Source organism: Symsagittifera roscoffensis, chromosome 6 (genome assembly GCF_963678635.1).
Source record: "Symsagittifera roscoffensis chromosome 6, txSymRosc1.1, whole genome shotgun sequence".
NCBI lineage: Eukaryota > Metazoa > Xenacoelomorpha > Acoela > Convolutidae > Symsagittifera > Symsagittifera roscoffensis.
In genome coordinates, this window is record NC_087067.1 from 36,972,386 (window position 1) to 36,994,473 (window position 22,088).

General features: G+C 34.6%; 2 protein-coding genes across 2 annotated transcripts in view; one reads left to right on the plus strand and one right to left on the minus strand.

Moving 5' to 3' along the window:
- Positions 1-22,088, plus strand: part of LOC134848411 (TBC1 domain family member 25-like) — a 548,746-nt gene that overhangs the window by 180,646 nt on the left and 346,012 nt on the right. The gene's annotated exons all lie outside the window — the stretch shown is intronic.
- LOC134848442 (phospholipid scramblase 3-like) overlaps positions 1-22,088 on the minus strand; it is a 45,401-nt gene that overhangs the window by 3,870 nt on the left and 19,443 nt on the right. Inside the window, exon 2 of the mRNA XM_063865903.1 lies at positions 6,989-7,141. Coding sequence (XP_063721973.1) covers positions 6,989-7,141 — 153 coding nt within the window. The remainder of the gene's footprint in view (positions 1-6,988; positions 7,142-22,088) is intronic.

Genomic DNA, 22,088 nt, shown 5'->3' on the forward strand with positions numbered 1-22,088 from the left:
GTCACTCCTTTTTTTTCGCTACTGGTTTTAGCGCTTTTTTCATTAAATGCACTATTTTCTGTGATTTCTCCTTCTCTGGTTTTCTGTTATATTTGCCCATTTTTGTCCATCTTTTTCCATCTTTGTCCTGTTATCTTTCCGTATTCTTTGCGTAATTTTTCAGATTTCATGCTGAGCGACTGCAATGAATGAAACAATTTGCATAAACTGCCTTGTTGTGATTTTGAAAGTGAGTTTTGATTGTTTTTGTTCCGGTCGAGGGCTGTTAGTTTTGTACCGTTTTGGTTGCCATAGCAACCGTGAGATAAAGTGTTCCGTTTTTGCCTAGAGTGAATTTTATCTTTAAAATGTTCTAGAACTTTTTTAGTTTTGTTCGAGTCCCCTCATGATGGTAAGCCGATTGCTTAAACAGTCAAGAGATTTTTAAAAAATCTTTTTGTTGTCACATCGATTTTTAAAATCTAATTCCGACTCTGGCCACAGTTCCTCGTTCAGCTCTGTTGAAAAATAGTCTACTATTCCCATATCTTTCCCCAGAAAAAATTGATAAGTTAGCAATCTATCCACACATGGATTGAGTCTGGATTGATTCATTTTATTAGATCTGTTTTCATCTAGCGCTGATGTTAGAGCATTGCGATCGGTGGCTATCACAAACTACTTATGCAAGAGATAATGTTTAAATCGTACTACTGACCATACAAATGCGAGAAATTCAAGCTCGTTGGTCGAATAATTCTTTTCATGGGATTCAGATAGCGTGATGCAAATTCAATTGTTATCAAATCCCTTTCCTCAGCTTTTTCTTTGACTGTTGTTGCTAGGCCACTATGGCTGGCATCGCATTTGACTCGGGTGTCTTTGGATTGGTTATAATAGTTGAATTTAGTGATATTTGTTACCGCTTGTTTTATGTATTCAAATATTTTTGAGTGTCCTTTCCCATTCGAATTTTTTGACTGGTGCTAAAATATTTTTCAATTTTTTTCTTTTCATTTTCCTGCCATAAAAAGGGTCGAAGCTTAACCGTCAAACTAGCTGAGTTTAGAGAAATTTTTGATACTACCCATGAATGATCTGAATTGTTATAGAGATCTAGGTGGATGTACGTTTAGTAGCGTCTTTTTTTGTTTTTTAGAAGTGATTCCGCATTTGGAGAGTTTCAAAACAAGGAATTCTTCATCGAGTTTCTTGACTACCTCGAGAACCACTTCTTTGTGTTTATCTTCGTTACCTTTTGAGACAATTAAAATTTCATCTAAAAAACCAAAAATGTGTTGCTAGAGTGATTTATGATTCAATCCATAGCCTTTTGAAACTCTGCTCGCATGGCGGCCGGACCATAAAACCCAATAGAGAATCTATATGTCCCGTCGCTTGTCCCCTTACATTATTTAAATTGTCTTGCTTAGATGTTTCAGCAGTTAGTCTCATTTGGCTATAGGCATCTTTTAGATCCAGCAGTGAGAAATACAGCGTCCCGGTCTTTCGTTGTGGTTATTTGACTTACCCTGCCCAAAAGCTCATCAACAATGGGCATTTAGTACTGGTTATTGTACAATTGTCTATAAATGGGTTTTACGCCCAATGCTAATTTTATGGAATCATCTTTTTTCACTGTGATTACTATTGAAGCGATAAAATAATCAACAGTACATTTATCTTTTTTTAGTAGTTTTGTAAGTTTGATCAAGTTTAATCTTGAATATGAATGGGTATCCTTCTTCCTTACTCTTGTATTGGACATAAAGAATATTTAGTTTTTCGTTCACAACGTGATTCTTTGATTCCCCTTGGTGATCAAATTGGTAATTGAAATAATGGAAAACTGTTTTTTCCAATCTTCCGGCAGCTTGCACAGTAGCACGTCAAAGCTCGATCTTTCTTTGGGTGCTGGTTTCTGAGTTGTGTGAATCCGCTATTTGTTTTGTAGATCCAGACTCAAAATGCATCTTGTACGACGTTCGGTGATAAGAAACGATGCTACTGTCACCTCCCATCCCGCTGGTCGGATGTCTACTTTGAGCGCTTCCTTATCATAGTCGGATCTTTGTGGTATTCGGCAAACTGCGCTGACAGATTTAGTCTTTCGCCGGTGTGAGTTTTGTTTCGTTTTACATCTCCAGTATCTGCTTGGCCGGTGCCCAGTTTGAGAAGGATACCGGGATACCCGTATCTAGGGTCATGATTATATTTTGATTGTCAATTCTGACCGACGCTTTTAGCAGTTTAATGTGCTGTGATTGGTGATTTCGACAATTATCAATCTTTTGATAGTTTGTGTCTCCTTCCCGACTGGTTATCTTGCATCTTTGTTTTCTAATCGATGTTCGATGTATTCCTCAATTTGAACCAACGTTTTGAATCGAATTACTTTCTTTATCTGGACATGTTGTGTCTTCCGTCACTTCGTTTACTTGTTGTGAACGGCACATCTTGGCGACCTGACTGGGATTGTTACAATTTTGACATGACTTTCCCATTGCTGGACAGGTTTTCAAGTGTCCCTCCACGGACGCTTTTTCACACCTAGTGTACGGTTTGCTGTCTGTCCGGGGCCTTGAGTTGTTTCTGAATTCGGTTTTTTTCGTTTATACTGTATTCTGTTCGGTCGACTTTTGTTTTGGTTCCTATTGTCTACTGCCATAATGAGTTACTGTTTTATCTTGACTTGTGACCCAGCAAATTGGCCAGCGCTTGCAGTAGCAGCGAGTGATTTTTGAAACGCTTGTATCTTTTGTTTGCTCTGTTGGAACTTCAGAGCTCTTTCCAGGACTTCAATCGGTGAAAATGTTTCGAGTGATAGCGTATCGTGTAAAACCGTGTTCTTCATCTTCGAGATGAATTGATCTCTAACTAATTCGTCCCCCAGGTTGTCTAGCTCTGCTCTTGCTGCCTGTGCAGTTAAGCCGTATGGAGGGATTCCAGTGTCTCGCACGTTTCTTCAGATATAATGAACAGTTTGTACCTCTCATACGTAACACTTTGCGTTTTTATCGAACGAGGCTTTGGCTAAAATTACTATTCCTCTAAACTCAAGTTTGGAGACTTCCGTATGTGGTTTTTTTTCTTGAACAAATCTTTTCTTTTTTCCGTACCCAAGGCAAGGAGTAGTCTCGATGCGAGTCGTTTTTGCACGTCATTTTAATACACAAAATGGCCGAATTTTTGTCTCTTTCCTTTTTTTTCTTCATTTTTGAGCAGAACTCGGTCTCGCGCCATTTTATCTCTGGCTTCCCAATCTGTTCCTGTCTGAGCATCCTCATTCGCTCGTGGTGTCTCTGGGCTTGAAACGGGCTCTTCTAAGACTGGTTTTTGGTCTTCCAATAATATCTCTGCGTTACCGTTTTCCTTTAACGTCACTGCCAATAAAAAAAAATTCCAACCTTATTTTAAAGTTCCAGGGCGGGTCGGAATTCGCTGACGTCCAGAAAACAGGAATACCAATGTCAGTTCTACTGCCTTGAGACAAGAATCCTGCTGGTTGTGCCATGTGCAATTAACAGAGATAATTAAAACTCCTGAATGAAAACTAATTAGAATTCAAATGGTAAATTTAGACTAGACTCTTTAGTCTTTTTGTGCACAAGCTAAGTGTGTGACTGAGTTTCGTATAATCATACGGTACACTGACTAACAGTCTTCTGACGTTTTAAGTCGGCTCAATATGGTCTTGAGAATAAACTAGCAATAATATATACAGATAACAATATGCGCATCCCATGTTTACTGTAGCCGCAAGGTTACTGTACCACACAGCCAAAACAAATGCTTTTGAAAAAACAAAAAAGCAGGTTGGAGAGCAATAAATTGAACAGAATTTCTTGAATTTCACATCCTGTGCAAGTTTACGATATCAAAGTTTCCTAAGCAAACCCCAATTTTTTTTTGTAACGGCGCTTCAGCATAAGAAAATTAGAAAGGGATTACTAATGTTTTGGCAAAAAGAGGTATAAGCGGCTGGGAAAATTGATTCTGTTAGATTGACTATCGGTTTAACTACATAAATAAGATCAAAAATTGCACCAGAAAAAAGACGAAAAAGTTTTGAGTCGGCGTGGTTGATGGTTGTTAAACTTAATGAAAAATGGTTGCCGAGTTCAAACAAAAAGTTCAATTCTGCCTCTGATTTTTGGTTTCTTCTCTTCTGGTGGTAAATTGGTTTGAGCCTTTGCTTTTGATGCTAAAATTTTTTGCTTGCTTCTCAACCTAAAACACTAACAAAAAAGACTTTACAATGATTTACGGGGCTTAGGAAATTAGAAGATCGTAAAATTATTGAATTTAGACAATAATTTGTTGCGAATTTAGACAAAAAGAACTGGGCCAACAATTTTTTTTACCGATGGGAAGGGGGGTGACGGGGTGCGACCGCTCCTACCTCTCAATTCTGGTTGCCAAAACTTTTTCAAAGGTTCCTCCATTTGGTATAACTTAACGACATCCATTTTTGGCTGACCAACATCAAAGTTTTTCTGTTATTAAAGAAAAGAAGTGTTTATTCAAGCAATATTAAGTTCGTACCAGCATCGAGTTTCAGGAGTTAACAATCTATAATATTTTAATTTTAGGACCTGTCTTACCAAAATTGCAGAAAAAATCTAATATAATCAATTATTAAATGATTATAATATTTTGTTTCCAATGTAAGCATTTCTTAGTTCTTTAAAAAAATATAATTGATTTGAATCAATTTTTTTTGCATATATGTTCTCAAGCGATTATAAATTAAATAGGTTTGTGAAAACTAAATTTCAAAAAAGGAAAAGTTTTGAAGTTTCATAGGGTCACGTCAATAAATTAAAAAACGCGAAAACGCATGCATTTGGCTAGAAATTAGCGTGCAATTATCTTTGCTATGAGTCATTACCAATTAAATAAGTCTTTATAAATTTACCCCCAGGACGTTGGTTCCTATGAAAAATGAGAGCATTGTTTTGAAAGTTTTCAATCAATTCAAAATTATGAGGTTTTTTTTCTTCCCCATTAGAGTTGTTTTGTGATGCATATTCTAAGATTTTTTAATCATCAAAACATCAGCAAATTGATTTAATTTCCTGATTGATTCTGAAAATGTATTTTTCATCTACCGTGGGAATTTTTCCAGTAATATGAAAGGATCTCTACGAAACTTTTGTTTTGTGGTAAAACTTTATGTTCAGATGAACCAAAGAGTTCCAAAGGTCTCTCTTTTAGAGATTTTTTTTATTAATAACCCACACAAAATTAATAACCCATCAGATATCCTTCGAATATTGTTTTGATTTGATAAAATTTTGGCAAAATAAGAAATAAAGATCGGTTATAATCAAGTATAACTGATTTTAAGGCGTAAGAACTGATTTTAAGGCGTAACTATAATCAATTATAATCGATTATAAGAGATTATAATCTCTTGGAAGATATCACAATTATAATTAATTATAAATTTTGTAAACAACTAAGTTTGGTAATTATAATCAATTATAATTGTCAAAAAATCATCATAATAATCCGTTACAATCAATTAATTACGCCTAAACTTGGTTGCGGGTGAATTAAAAAAACCAAACCGAGCTTAAATATTCCGTTTTCTTCAAAAGTCGGAACAATAATCTGTCTCTATATAATTTGTTTCGAAGGGGGAAACAATTTTCACGCAATTGGGACGCAAGTTATTGTCTTCATTCATTTACTTTCGAATCGTCTAAATTTCTTGTTGTTTAATTTTCTTGCCGCCAAGGTTTTCCTTATAAACGGCTAATTTTTGTTTAAAAAAACATGCGAGGCTCTGGTTCCTTTGTTTTTTCGCAATTTTTGTAGTTTGATCATTTTCGTCTAAATTTTTTAGCATTCAATCATTTTAGATTTTGGAATATCAAAAAAATAGCTTGTGATTTGTAAATAATGGGGGTACTGTGGAAATATCCGACATGTCAAGCTTGCGAAAAACCAAGTTCATGCAAACCGACTACTTAAAAACATATGGAAAGATCCGATGTCTAGCCTTCGCTTAAAACTTGCTGTATTGGCACAAACAATTATAGCCGCCGAGCAGTCGCATTATTGTGATGCGAGCCTAAAAAAAACGGGTAGGATTCCTTATTAAAACTATAGCCAGCGGCGACAGACACACGCAGTGCAGCCCCTCCCACGCCGACCTTAAACCGAGAGTCGGCTCAGTTGGAATCAATTAATTGAGGTACATGTCTTGTTTTAGAAATTCTTTGGGAAGTTATCGTAATTATAGTAATTATCCTAATTTATTATCGTAATTATCTTAATTATTACATCGGGCGTTTGACATATCGGATGTTTGCCCCAGACAAAATGATATATAGGTATGAAAAATCTGCTGGTGGCAAAGCAAGCATCCGATATTGCGAACATCACAGAGCAAACATCCCAACTTACATGATAGTCACCCTAAATAAAAAGAGTTCAAAACGCAGGTTTTTCTTATAGAAAACAATTGCAATCTACTATGATTTGCCTTTTAATGCCTTCTTCAAAAAAAATCAAAAGAAAAATTACAGCAGGATAATCAAATGCAGGCCCATTTTGGGATGCAAACGGCCACCCAGCAGAAAAAAAACGAGTATTTAGACAATAGAAAAATCTTGAAAAATTTCAAAATCATGAATGTTTTTGATTATCTTTAATGATAATGGTCCAGTGTTGGATACCTGGTTCGTAGTTTCTAGTGCTTAAATGGCGAGAAAAATAGAATTTGAGCGTATCGCTAAATAAGGTATCGCCGTATTTTTAATATCGCCGTATTTTTTGAATACATTTGGATACTTCCGCCAGTAAAGCTGTTCTTCAGATGTTTGCGCTATTTGGTTTTTCCGTTTGCGCAAAAACACGTTCAGTTTTTAATTCTTAAACAACAATTTTCTTGCCATTCAAAAGCAATGGTCGTTTTTATACTCCTTTTTATTGGCGATGAAATTTAACTAATTTAAATAAGTCATTTAAGCTCGTTCAAAAGTATGGAAATAATACAGACTGTGTTGGTCTGTGAACTTTAGATGTATGTCCCTGGTGGGTCCGGCACACAACTTCTTAATCACACTGTCTTCCTCCTTGGCCATGAGTAACACATTCCTGTCCATGTCCACCACCTGGTACACATTCTCCTCCAGAAAACCAAATTTGGGCTCTAAACACAGCAAACATCTCGCGTTGGGCAATAATCTAGGCACCAAAATTCGGGAAAAGAATGATTTGATGCGTAAATACCTTGATAAAACTCGAACCCAGGTGCTTCACTTATTTTTCGACTTTGAAAAACCAGCGGGTGAGATTTTGCGCCTGTAAACCCGCGGTCCAGAAGCAATTTTAAGTCGAGCACAATGTCAAAAGTTACCCAAATTTGGCCAAGAAAGTCAAAGCATAGGTCGAGTACAGTAGTCCAAAAGTACCCAATTTTAGCCGAGAGAGTCAAAGCATAGAACAAGACACTTCTCATTTTTAGACAAACAAATGAAAACATATCGAGCTGTGGCCTGTCGAGGGGAATGGAGGCTTCGTGATTTTTCGGTGAAAAAGTTCCAAAAAATTATAAAGCGTCATTTTGGCCTGCTTTTCAATGATTTGTCATCTGCCGTGTTTTTTTTTTCATCGTGTTCAATAAAGCTCAGAAATTCAATATAGTACAAATAAAAATTCATCAAAAATTCGGTCAGTTTTTAAAAAGCCAACCCCCTCTCAAAAAATTCCCGCGGTCGCCACTGATGTTGAGCAAAACTATTGAGGGTTGAAAGCTGCGAGGGTTAAACTATTGAGGGAAAAAAGGCAAAAGCAACTCAACTCGACCAAACAAATTAATTTTCTTGTTTTGCCAAGAAAGTCAAAAATGTTGAGCAGATAGAAAGATATCTGAACTAAAATGTAGAAAGATATATCTGAATTACGTCGAGCAAAACCGAAAGAGTTTCTCGATACCAAAATTTTATTGAGAAAGTTTAAACATGCCCAACGTTGATCGAGACAGACGAAACACGCCGAATTTTGGTCAACTTGACCTAGAACCTTCTCATATCCGCAAAAACCCTAATCACTGTAGTTCCGATAACTCACAGATTTCAAGTAGATGCCTCAAAAATATTGGCAGTATATCAATTTTGAAAAACATAGTAGCAAATTTTGAACTATGAAATGAATTTCGAAAAGAGTGGCTTGTGTTCTTCTGTGTTTCATACTGATATACTGCATAGTTGAAACGAAAATGTATGAAATAACTGTAGCTTTCAATATTTACTGTAATAAACTCGATAGCGTGCCAAGGGGGTGGAGGGTTCGATGACTGCCCCCCCCCCCCCACAATTCTGGTTGCCATTTTTTTTCCAAAGGGTCCCCCTTTGGCATCATTTACGACTAGTCAAATTCAAAAGTTTTCGAAAGGCGCCTTTGGCGGCAATATAACTAAATTTGAGGGGCAGCCGTGCGCCTAAAAAACGCAACTTTTGACCAAATGATTTTTAAAAGTGCTCGAAACGTCCGTAGCCTGTTTTTTTTTAGCGGAAAAATGCCTGCGGCGCAAAAAGTTTTTGAAAAAATAGGGTCCTTATAGTATTTTCGGAGAGCTCAAAAAATTAAATTGGTCGACCTAAAAAAAAGTTCAATAAAACTTTCGATTTTTTTTTCGAAAAACCGCCCCCACCACTATCAATTTTTCTGAATACGCCACTAAGTAAAATTTTGACCATTTTGAAGCTCAATTGGAATCCATTTAAGCTGCCAAAAACGGCCGGAAAGGTTTTTTTGAGAAACCGGCTGTTCTTTTCTGCTATCTCAAAGTAAGATTTAAAACAAGCGTTTTTCTATAGATGGCGGGGTACTGCAATTTCCCAAAATTTCAAAAATTCAAACAGAAAAGATTTCTTCCACTAAAATATTATTTCTGAACGTTTCAATAATTCAAACAGAAAAGAACTTCGACTTCAAATAAGGAAGAGCCATATTACACCACACTACAAAACATCTTTTCTAATCCGACAATCTTGGAAAAAAATTATTCTCGCAAAGCCTGAATGAATATCGGTGATAACAACAAACAAACTACCTAAAGAGAAATTGGCAATTACACGTGAATGTAAAAAAAAGGTAAAAGTAGATTTCTTGACTTCTCTGGTTGATGTACATTTTGCTATCATTGGACGGTTCATATGAGCAAATGTACACTTTCATGGATTTTTTTAGGGTGAATGCAGTTATAAACTGATTCCAAATCAAGTTTTAACTCGATGTGCAACCAAGAATGTCTAAAATCAAATTTATTTGTGCTCTGATTTTCGAAGAAAAATTCGAAAAGTTTGTGCTCGGTGTGGTTTGTTTTTCTTCGGGAAAATTTAGACTTTTTAGTTTAATTTTTTTTTGAAAAATTTTAATACATATGACTGGTTTTGAAACTTTTCTGGCGATTATTTGTTCCTAGATTATGGTTGGTTGATTGTGAGACTAATTTGAACGCAATATTTTCAAATCAAAAGGTTTTTGTGTAAGTAACTGTTGCGGTAACGATTTTGGTGAACAATGAATTTCTTGACATCAACCTGCCTGAAAGTATTCAATGACCCAGTTGCACAAGTTTTCTAGCTGTTGGATATCTTATTTCAGAAGTCAGCAAAAATATCTGGAAAAATGCACGTACCCAGAGGATTTTCTGCGCAAGATCTGAAACTCTTTATTTCTGAATTAAGTTGATTCTCAGATCTGCAATTCTTTATTTCAGATCTTGACAAGATTTGCAGGATGAAACAATGAAACTCAATAAACTCAGTGAATCAGTGAGAACCAGGTTCCAAAAGATTCTGCTAGCACCAGAGTTTAGCAGAGTTAGCAGAAATCGGCTGCTTATAGAGCAGAATATTTCAAAGAGCAGCAGACAGAGCCCCGCATTTGTCAAATTAAGATTGCAATCGATTACATAATTGATTTTAAGTAAATGATTTAAACTCTAAAATGTAATAATACAGGAATTTCATAAAATTCAAATTAAGGGTTTTTGGTTGTGTAAAAACAAATTATATTGTTTAAAAAGGTGGTTTTTCAAGTATAAATATGTATATACTTGTTCTAAGGAGGATTTGGGGAGGGGCAGTGGGCGGAAGGCCTTTTTGGCCTTTTTTCACGAAATTTAGCCTGCGGCGCGTAAAATTTGACCAAAACAGGGTCTTTTTACTGATTTGAGAGAGCTCGGAAAATCAATTTGGTCGACCTAGAAAAAAGGTGAAAAATTTTGAGATAATTTTTTTGAAATCCCCCTCAAGAAAATCCTAGATCTGCCCCTGTACTTGGTATAAAATTCTTTAGAATATGTTTAAAATTGGTTATTTGTTTTGTCTAAAAAAAATATTTTGTCTGAAAAATGTAATTTTCTTGTCAAAAAACATGCTATTTGAGAGAAAATAAGGCCCAAAAAGTTGATTTAAGTGTGGTTTTTGGTCGCAAAAGGTACCAAAAAGTTGCGCTCAAGAAAAATCTCTCTCAGTAATTGTACCCAGGGAATTTTCTGTGCAAGATCTGAAGTTCCATATTTCCTACATAAGTTGATGCTCAGATCTGAAATTCTTTATTTCAGATTTTGATTAGAACTTGAAAATTTCAGATCTGAATTTTGGATCTGAAATAGAAAATTTCAGATCTGAAATAACCTTGAAAAACAAAATTTCAGATCTAAAATTAGATCTGAGAAACTTTTTGTTGATTTAAAATTTATGCATTTCGAGCAAACCAATGAGTTCTTTTGATGTTACTGCAATACACAATTATGTTTAGATTAACAAGCGGTAAAAAAAAACTTTCACAAACAATTTTTTAAACAGTTTTTCTACTGAATTTCTTATTCAACTGTGTTCAAATGTTTTCAAAAACTCTTAGAAGACCTATCAATTCTTGATTTTCATGCGTTTCCAATGTTTATCTCATGCTTGAGGAAAAGTTTTTTGGGAGTCTCCTATTTGAGATTTTGCTGAGTACCTTCTAGTATGAAGCAGAAGCTATCAAACACAAAATTATCAAAAATAGCAAAATTTGTGCCAAAATCATTGATAACCAGATCTAAAATATTCAATAAAAACTAAATTTCAGATCTTAAATTTGATCTGAAAATGATTTTGAAATTGATAAGATCTAAGAGTTATTTTTACATATCACAACCCAATTTAGATCTGAAATTTAGATCTGAAAAAGAATATTTCAGATCTGAATTAGGACATTTATTAGGCACGGGTGTGCATGCTGTATTATGTTAATTTAGCATGTTCTTTTTTCAGTATCGGTTGTGAGACGGCAGCTACAATTTGGTTCACGGCATTATAAAATGATGGCTTTCTGGAACTTGCTTAAATCTATGTATTGCTATTGTATTTATTGCTAAATTGATATCCTTGGTTGTTTTTACGATTAATTTGAATCGGTCTTATTTAGATTTTTTTGTTAAATATTTTTTGTTTTGTAAATTTTATTCAATTGGTTATCTGAAATTTAGTTTTTCTTGTTTATTTCAGATCTGAAAAATCAATGATTCTGACACAATTTTTGCCATTTTTGGTACTTTGTATTTAATAGCTTCTGCTAACTACTAACAGGCACTCAGCAAATTCTCAAATGGGAAACTGCCAAAATATGTTTTCCCAATCATGTGAAAAACATTGGAAAAAACTGCTTGTGAAAGGATTTGGAATTTTTTTACAGCGAGTAAAAATCTAACCATAATTGTGTATTGCAGAAACTTTGAAAAATAAAAACTCAATTGTTTGCTCGAAATGCATAAATTATAACTTAACAAAGGGTTTCTCAGATCTAGTTTCAGATCTGAAAATTTGTTTTTCAAGGTTATTTCAGATCTGAATTTTTCTATTTCAGATCCAATTTTCAGATTTGAATTTTTAAAACCTTGTCAAGATCTGAAATATAGAATATCAGATCTGAGAATCAACTCATATATAAAATAAAGAATTTCAAATTTTGCACACAAAAATCCCATATTATGGGAAAGGTGCTAGGGAAATGTTTTTGACCAAAAATGTGCCTCATTTCAAGTTTAACTCAATTCAATTTGGATCAGTTTTGAATTCGGAATAGTTTGCAGGCTTGCTCTAATCGTTAGCATTATGCCCGCAGCATCAAAAACAAAACATCCGAGTGCTCTTAAATTAGACCAAAACAAGGAAGTTAAATTAAAATTTTCCATTTTTCCAGCAAGTCGCAAAAAACGATTCCAGCAAGTCGCAAAATATCAATTTTTACTTGAACTGAAATAGACACCCTTCATTGGGGTCTAAAATTATTTGTTCGCTTTAGTCTGAATGAAAAATCTGCTCCAAAACGTATAGATGGTGTTATTTTCTTTGAAGGTGCGAGCAAAATGTGTCTTGCAACAATACGTGCCAAGCTATCTTGGTAATTTTTAAAATCAATTTCACAATTGATTCTGCCATCAACTTAAAAAGTTCGCAATCTGCTTTGAAACTCGTTTTGTATTTTTTTTGAACTGATACACGTTAAACATCACTGTTCCCTAACAGTTTAAAGGTGATTAGTTTTGCTTCTATTTTTAAGAACTAACACATAGGTGAACAAGACTGCTCGTATCAGGGTAAAGCTCTGATTGTTCCGACTGCCCTTTAATTCTATCAGATATTTTGGTTAATTTAATATTAGCAAAAATATGAGTTCAGGCCGATATTATCAAAAAATATGTGTTTCAATTTGAGTCGTATGTGGTATTGAATTAATAAAAACAAACTTGTTGCCTTGACTCAATTTTAAAAAATTTTATAGTCCGGGATAATGCAAACGCAGTTTTTGCCGGAATCATTGCAGGTTACCATAGTGGTATGAACGCTCGGCTGACCGCATGCAGATCAAAAGATGGATACCTTGCGAGATCGGGGTTTTTTAAAAGTGATCTGAATAGAAAAATTACCCCGAGCATGTATATTACTCACTTTCTTCGAAATTCAAAACAAAAACTATAGGAACTCGACTTATTGCCTCTTTATTTTCCAAAACTGCAAATTAGATTTTAATTGAAGGTTTTATTTAAATCCGCTTGTTTTGAAAATGACATGATCATTAAATAGGCTAATTCAATCTTAGTTTTCAGACCTTATTTTGTAGAAACCTTCGTTACACAATAGCATCAGGTTATATGAGGAGAGAGAAAGGGCAAAAGCAAAAAGAATTTCGATAAGTGGATATTTCAAATCAACTTATCGATGAGTTAACACAGTTTTGTTTACACAGACTTTAAAGCGTAATTCACACGCATTCAGTAGACACGTTCAAATCTCTATGGATCCTTTTTGTTCCGACTTTCGAAAAAAAACGGAATATTTTTTGATCGGTGTGGTTTTTTTTCAGTCAATTTCAGTCAATTTTCACCAATCGAAACAAATTTTCGCCAAATTTTTTAAAACCTGATTGAAGATATCGACATTCTGATCTCAAAGCTAAAAGATATTTCACCTCCGATATTTTTTGTATGGTTCTGGGGGTTTGAAAATTGCCAAATTTGCAATGTTCTGGATTAAATTATGCGCGCTTTGAAGAGTTCATTCATAATGCTGAGAGCGTAACGCGAAAAACTAATGCGTGGCGAATTATCCCGCACAACAAAATCGTTCCAAACTGAATTAGGGCTAGCTAATCGGATCGATTGTATTAATTTCATACGACTCAATATTTCACACTTGGATATTGTCCAAAGTTTAAAGATTTTCAATATTTTTTTCCCAAAAACTATTCGATATAAATTAAGGGACAGTCGGAAGATATACGAGCAGTCTTGTTTTTTTTATCCTTGTGTAAGAAAATATTCTGGTCTATAATTTGAAACAAGTTAAAAATATTTCTCAGTTAATCATTTTTTGATATAAAAATTTTTGCAATGTAGCGATCACGAATCAGATTTTGAATAGAATTCAATTTTGTTTCGAGTCTATTTAAATAAAAATAGTCGGATCCACTTTACAATCCCCCCTATGGTACCTACTTAAGAATCTCCACTCCTATAAATAAATACAGTAATTTAGTAATGAGCTTTCTATTGAGAATTCTAATTTTGCTGCATTCTGATTGGCCGAAAAATCGACCAATTTGATCTACTTAACAACCTTCACCTTTCTGTTAAGTAGATTCAAATGGTTATCGCGAACCATCTGAAAAAAAGTTTAAATGTTAAAATACTTATTTAAAAAAAAATGGTTTCGTTTCCAGCTACCAGGAAAAATTGGTGATACACAATATAAATATTGATTTTGTGGTCATTTAAAAATTTGGCAACCATGCCAACCGGTCTCGTATTTGGAGTGCGTCGCTTTCATTTCTACTTAAGGGAGAAAAGCTTCCTTCATTTTCTACTTGTCACAGCATATATTACACGTGGAGTTTTTATCACGATCAGGGGCGGATTTAGGGGGGGATGTGGGGGTGGGGGAAGTTTGAATCCCCCCTCAGGGATTCGAACCCCTGCCGAAACAAAGGGTCCCCCGTTTGTACTATTTCGAAATATCCATATTTGGTGACGTACCCTGAAAATTTTCTGAAGGTGCCTTGGGCGCCAATAAATACTAACTTTGAGGGGGGAGCGCGCGCCGAAAAAGCGCGGTTTTTTTTATCAACATTTTCCCAAAAAGTGCCTAAAAAGCCTTTTTTGGTCTGTTTTTTCAATTTTTTGCTTGCGGCGCAGAAAATTTGACCATACAGGGTTTTTTAAATTTTTTATTGCTTTGGAGGAGCTCGGAAGATCAGTTTAGTCGACCGAAAAAAAATTCGAAATTTTTTTGAAAGTCCACCCCTCCCCCCTCGAGAAAATCCTAGATCTGCCCCTGATCACGATTGAGTTGACGTAAAAAAATCATGTGAATGTTTTCTGAATCTCACGGCTCACCGTGTTACTGCCGGCTTGACGAGTTACAAAGTTGTCTTTTTGATCTGCATGTTTTGCTTTCAACCCATTCATATCACCAAAACTATTAACCCAGATTGTGCTACTTCAACTCTGATCAGAGATGAAATCAGAGATAAGAACCGAAGTACTGTAACAGTGCAGTTTTTGGGCGTTTTTTTTCTGATAACAGCAATAACAGTGAAATTACACTTTAATTATATGATTGCAAATTGGAAAAACTTAAATCTCACACTTGTTTCCTCCATACAACATACCCGCAGAAAACTGGCGTTTGTGATGAATGTATTTTGATAAAACTGGCTTTTTTGTGGAATGAATTTTGATGCAGTTTTGCTATTTCAATAAGCATATAAAGCCATCACAGGGCTTAAATGAAAATTTTAAGCAAAACTTCTTTTACTCTTGAGAATGTTGATAAAATCTTTCTGATCAGTGATCCAGTTTTGCAAAACTAAATCTCGTTTGAACCTATAAACATAGATGGCTTATAATTAACCACATTCGAGTCATCTACAAGGCTTACAGCTCTAGAAATTGTTGTGAAAATGCTGGAAAATTAGTGATTTGCTCAGCAACGTCAGCCGGGAATGTTTTTTTTTCAGATCTATCCTTCATGTGCTGATTAATCTACAGTTTTATCGTTTGAGTTTTTTAAATGTGTACTATTCTAATGTTTGGCTTTAACGGTTGTTGCCAATGTCTCATTCTCTTTCTCCGTTGGAGCTATGTTACCACTATTCTCCTCTCCTCTCTCCTCTCTCTATGTCTTCTTTATCTTTCTCTCTACCTCGCTCTCTCTCTCTCTTTCTCTCCTCTCCCTATGTCTTCTTTATCTTTCTCTCTCTCTCTCTCTCTCTCTCTCTCTCTCTCTCTCTGCCTGTCTCTCTTCTCTCTGTTTCTGTCCTTTCTCCTCTCTTTTCTCTCATCTTTCACTTTCTCCTATTTTCTCTGACAATTATGTTAGTTGATTGTTTTTTGGTTCCAAAGGCTCGTAAAGTAACTTCACTGTTCGTTGATCTTGCCTGAATATCTAGCAATCCTTCTTTATAAACGTCTATCGTTTTCATTATTTTTGAACTTAAGTGCGGTATTCCTACAGGGTGATATCGTAAAGACTTGGCCAACAACTTTTTTTAAGTAAGCAGCACAAAAGACAAACTTTTCCAACTATACCTATGATTTCAAAAAATTGCGCAAAGATAAGTTTTAAGTTTTTTGACGCCATGTTGATTCGCCCATCTAGTCTTTGTCTTGATTATACTAGATAAATTGGCGCTATAAACACGTTGTTGCATAATGGCAGTATAAATACGTCAAGAAAATGTTGCAAGAGAAAAACAGTAAAATCAAAAGTTAGTCGAAAAACCTATAAAACTGTACCTGAATTGGTAAAATCAGACCAACGTTTCTCGAGACCAAATGAATTTTTAAAACTTATATAGAAACCAACCTATAACTATTAATTTTGATGAGATACCTGATTTGTACACCTGTGTATACATCGATGTGTGTTTTTATACACTTGTTTTTACTAAAATGTTTGTATACGCCTGTATTTTTTTTCTTCCAAAAAAGATTTTGACATTGTTTTCAGTAATAAGAATTCGACAAAAGGGTTGGCAATTTTTTTCATTGGTCATCTGTTTTTCTGGTTAAACGTTTTTGGCAACCATTTTTCAACCATTCATACACAACTCAAATTGTTGTCTAAGGGTATTTTTTAAAATCAGTTTCAGCTCAAATCACCGATCAAACTTTGTCTAAACATTTAGCACTGATAAAAAGACTGCATAAATTATCTTCGAGGTAATATCAAATAAAACCTTTTCAATTCGAAGAAAGCCCAGTTACAGTATCACAACCTCATTGGACTCATTGTCGCACCTCTGTTGTTACTACTGCCTCAAAAAGACTGAATAACTTTTTCTATTTACAGTAAAACATTATTGTGAGTTAGGTATGGAGGTCTATCTCATAGAGTAATTTCGGATAAGGTACACCGTCTGCTCGTCACGCTATCTTATTTTCGGCCGGATAGATTCGTGCAACTTCTTAGTCTAATACCGATCCTAATCTTACTCTTATAACTACTAGTCTCAGGGTGTTTAACTAGTCTCTGCTAGGCTCAATAGATCTAGAGTATACTGGTATTGTTGCGGCAGCTGAAGTACTCGGGAGAGGCAACTATTTTCTAAGTTTAATTCAAATCTCTCTGGTGCTGAAATTACAAGTAATTTCAGCACTTTACAAATAAGTGGGTAGTTAGTTGGATGGATTGTGATTGGTTAATATTAAATATTTTACATTGGTAAAATATCTAATTTATAAATGATAAAACGTAGTTTAGATCAAGTTCCAATTGTTCCGAATATGTTTGAAGAAAATGACGGAAAATTTGTGCCTGCGGTGGTTTTTTTATTGTTGTCCTGAGCTCAAATTTTAAAAAGATATTTGACTTGTGACTCTTTTTTGTAAAATTATGGGGGTTTAAAGTTGCTAATTTGGCCAATTTGGGGCAATTAACATTTTTCTAGCTATTAAAACGTTAGTGGAGATTTGTTCCTTCTTAGAAATCGTTCCAAAATAGACTGAGCCATTAGACTGCTTTTTGGACTCTTCTGTATTATCCTATAAGGCAAATTACTGATTGGATTTTACATACCGTAAAGAGAGGTTTTTCAAAAAACGCAGAAAATTTTTCATTTGATTTCTGGAATGTTTATGAACTCTTTCAAAGGCGAAGACTACTCCATACAATTTGGACGGCAGTCGGAACATTCAGGGATTTGCCTTGATACGAGCAGTATTGTTTTAGTTCAATAACGCTAATACTAAGAAACAAAAAAGTTGCTTCAAATTGGGCTGTTTTCTATTCATTTCTTCTGCCGTTTTCGAGAACCAGGAGCAGGTTAGAATCCAATAAGGTAACCCACTCTGAAACAAATTTTGAGAACGAAGGAGGGGAATCAACAGGAAATCACTTGGAAAGTTAGTTGAGTTTTATCTTAAAAAACAATCAAGATCAGACCAACGCAGTTCTCGAACAATTTGAAACACAGTTTGAATGCCAGATTACAACTCAAAACTTTGATTTTCTCTTTCCCTCTTTGCATATATTTTTTTGAGAATTATCTGAGTTTGCAATAACTTATCTGAGTTTGCAAAAACTTAACTTAGTTTTCAATTTTTTAGCTTTTCTGGCAGAAAAATGTGATTTAAAAAATTTTCATATTATGTTACATAACAGGACTAAGATGGTTGTTTGAATGACAAACTCTTTATTTGAACTAAAACTATATTTAAATTTTTCAAGTTCTGCCTTTACGCCCATTTGAGTGCCTAAAAAAATTATTGAACCAATTTGAGTACCTTATTACATATTAAAATTTTGAAAAAATCGATTGTTGCATTAGCTTAAAGCATTTTCATGTTTACAAAATTATGCAAAAGTTCAACATTTACGTTTTGCTCTATAATTCATCAAAAAAAATAAAATTCAAGTTTAAATGAACTCTTTAGAAGCATCATTCAGCGTTTTCCGATATCAAGATTGAAGAATGTTGTGTTCCGACTATGTTCAAAGAAAATGGCGAAACATTTGTGGTCTTTTGGGCGGTTTTTTCTCCAGAAAATTTCCGATTTTTAACTAGCATTTTTCGACAAACACTTTTTTTATCAATCAAAATTTATTGTAATTCTGAGTTCAAATTTAAAAATATATGTCACATGTGATCATTTTTCGCAAACTAATGTTGGCTTTAAAATTGTCAATTAAGCAAATTTTGGACGATTGACGCGCGAAATTTAATCCGTATATGAAATTGAGTTGAGGCAAACTTTTTAGTATATTTATTGCTTCGCTATCAGCGAAAAATATCACCATGTACTTTAAATAGCCTATGGGGGGTTGATTTAAAAACCGCAAAAAGAAATTGAATTTTTTTCATCTACTTTAATTATCACCCATTTTCTATAAGCGAACGCTACTTCATATACCTTAAAACGCAGTTAGAACAGTCAGGCCTTCGCTCTTTTACGAGCAGTCTTGTTTTCATTTCAAACTGAAGAAAAACTTGAAAAGATTGAAGTTTTTACCTTTTATCTCCAAAATTTTTTGATAAGTGTAGTAAATTCAAACCAATATTAATGGTTTGAGAAAAGCAAAAAGGATTGAAAATAATAAAAATGGAAAGACATTTTGTTGAATTGATTGAACAAGGCAGTTGAATTGATTGAAATGTCTTCTCCAACAAAGTAAAGCGGTGAACTTTGGAACCAAAGCGGTGAACTTTGCCGGCCACAAAGTTTTCCAATCGTGGAATGAGTCGTATAGTAAGTATAAACCCCCTTAGTAAAAACCTGAATTTCTCTTTATCTTTTGAAATGGAAATTTGGAAAATTAAGCTTCAGATTTCCTTAGAATTTGTTAATTTCGTCAATCAAAACCAAAGCTTTATGATCCAATTTTGGATACAGCCAAACGATGAATCTTGGGCCGTATAGCAGAAAAGTTTCATAGTTGTCTCCCGTTTAGTCTTTCTGACTATCTTAGTGTTGGGTTAACCATCGTCTGAATTTTGATCATCTACTTTAAATATCACCCTTTTTCTATAAGCGAACGCTACTTCATATACCTTAAAAAGCAGTTCGAACAGTCAGCCCTTCGCTCTTTTACGAGCAGTCTTGTTTTCATTTCAAACTGAAGAAAAACTTGAAAAGATTGAAATTTTTAGCTTTTATCTCCAAAATGTTTTGATAAGTGTATTAAATTCAAACGAACATTAATGTTTTGAGAAAAGCACCAGCAAAAAGGATTGAAAATAATGAAAATGGAAAGACATTTTGTTGAAGCGTTCTGCGCTAGTTGCACAGTAGCAGGTATTTTTATGACAATTAAAGCTATCAGAATATTTTATCCATAAAGAAAAGGTCATTTCATGTGAGTTGAAATCAATTGTCAATCTAAAGTTTCACCTGGACTAAAGTTGCTTGAAGTGGAAAGCATGTGGAAAACATTAACGTCATAGTTTCAATTATAAAAGTTTCGTTTTCTATTGTAGGAATGATGAAAAAAATTACCAAATTCAGTTGGCGGTACGCAGTTAAAATTGGTATCTCGAGGTCTCGGGAAAAACTGGCAGTCGAACCAGTCAGGGTTACAAGCTCTGTTCAATTCCAGACACAAACTTCTACAAGGAGGAAGAACTTGAAATTTTCTGTCCATTTTTGAGCCGTCATCAATATTGACACAAGGCGGGAAAAAAATTGATTCGAAAAGTCTCGCAACATTTTCGCTATTTTGAAAAAAAATAGCAGCATCTCTCAAGACGTTGGAAAAAACGGTAATAAAAGCCAGTTGAATTGATTAAAATGTCTTCTCCAACATAGTAAAGCGGTGAACTTTGAAACCAACGACAGAAGTTTGATTTCGAGTCTTCACATAGCGGATTGAAAATGCATCGACCGGTGTGAAGCTTTTCAGAGATTGTAAAATCCAATTTCAAAGAGGCGCTGGTTAATTCAGACAATAAGCAAACCATGGTCGGAAAATCTTTATCAAAATTTTTAAAAAAGTTTCGAAATTTTCGTTTTTTTAGGTCGATCAAATTGATTTTTTTCCCAAGGCTTTTTTGGCCAAATTTTCTTCGCCGCTAGCAATATTTAAAAAAAACAGGCCGAAAAAAGCTACCAAACAATCGCGTTTTTTGGCGCGCGCTTCCAGCGCAAAATTATTAAATATTGGCGCCCAAGGCGTTTTCAGAAAGTTTTATGGTTCGTCAGCCAAAAATGGATATCTCAAATTAGTACAAAGATGGGACCCTTTGGTTTGACAGGGGGTCGAATACCTGAGGATTCGATTAAGAAGAAAACCGTTTGGGACCGTCTCTAAATCCGCCTCTGGCTGCGGGCATTATTTTGATTCAAAAGTAAAGGAATACCTTTAGGACAATAGTACGACAGTACATTAAGACATGATATTAAGACGACAAATGTGCGTAAAAGCCATTTAAAACTGTTATTTTAAGCCATTTATCTGTGCCAATTCAGACGGTTTATTTTTTTCAGTAACACATTTGGAGAATTGTGTGCAGTGTCGTCTTAAACGGTTTTTTTGTCTTAATATCTGCCGTCTTATTTGCCGGCCACAAGAGTTTTCCAATCGTGGAATGAGTCGTATAGTAAGTATAAACCCCCTTAGTAAAAACCTGAATTTCTCTTTATCTTTTGAAATGGAAATTTTGAAAATTAAGCTTCAGATTTCCTTAGAATTTGTTAATTTCATCAATCAAAACCAAAGTTTTATGATCCAATTTTGGAGACAGCCAAACGATGAATCTTGGGCCGTATAGCAGAAAATTTTCATGTTTATCTCCCCTTTTGTCTTTCTGACTATCTTAGTGTTGTGTTACCCATCGTCTGAATTTTGATCATCTACTTTAAATATCACCCATTTTCTATAAGCGAACGCTACTTCAAATACCTTAAAATGCAGTTAGAACAGTCAGGCCTTCGATCTTTTACGAGCAGTCTTGTTTTCAATTCAAACTGAACAAAATCTTGAAAAGATTGAAATTTTTACCTTTCATCTCCAAAATTTTTTGAAAAGTGTAGTAAATTCAATCCAATAATAATCTTTTGAGAAAAGCACGAGCAAAAAGGATTGAAAATATTGAAAATGGAAAGACATTTCGTTGAAGCGTTCTGCGCTAGTTGCACAGTAGCAGGTTTTTTTATGACAATTAAAGCTATCAGAAGATTTTATCCATAATGAAAAGGTCATTTCATGTTAGTTGAAATCGATTGTCAATCTAAAGTTACACCTGGACTAAAGTTGTTTGAAGTGGAAAGCATGTGGAAAACAATAACGTCATAGTTTCAATTATAAAAGATTCGTTTTCTATTGTAGGAATGATCAAAAGAAATACCAAATTCAGTTGGCGGTACGCAGTTAAAATTGGTATCTCGAGGTCTCGGGAAAAACTGGCAGTCGAACCAGTCAGGGTTACAAGCTCTGTTCAATTCCAGACACAAACTTCTACAAGGAGGAAAAACTTGAAATTTTCTGTCCATTTTTGAGCCGTCATCAATATTGACACAAGGCGGGAAAAGAATTGATTCGAAAAGTCTCGCAACATTTTCGCTATTTTGAAAAAAATCGCAGCATCTCTCAAGACGTTGGAAAATACGG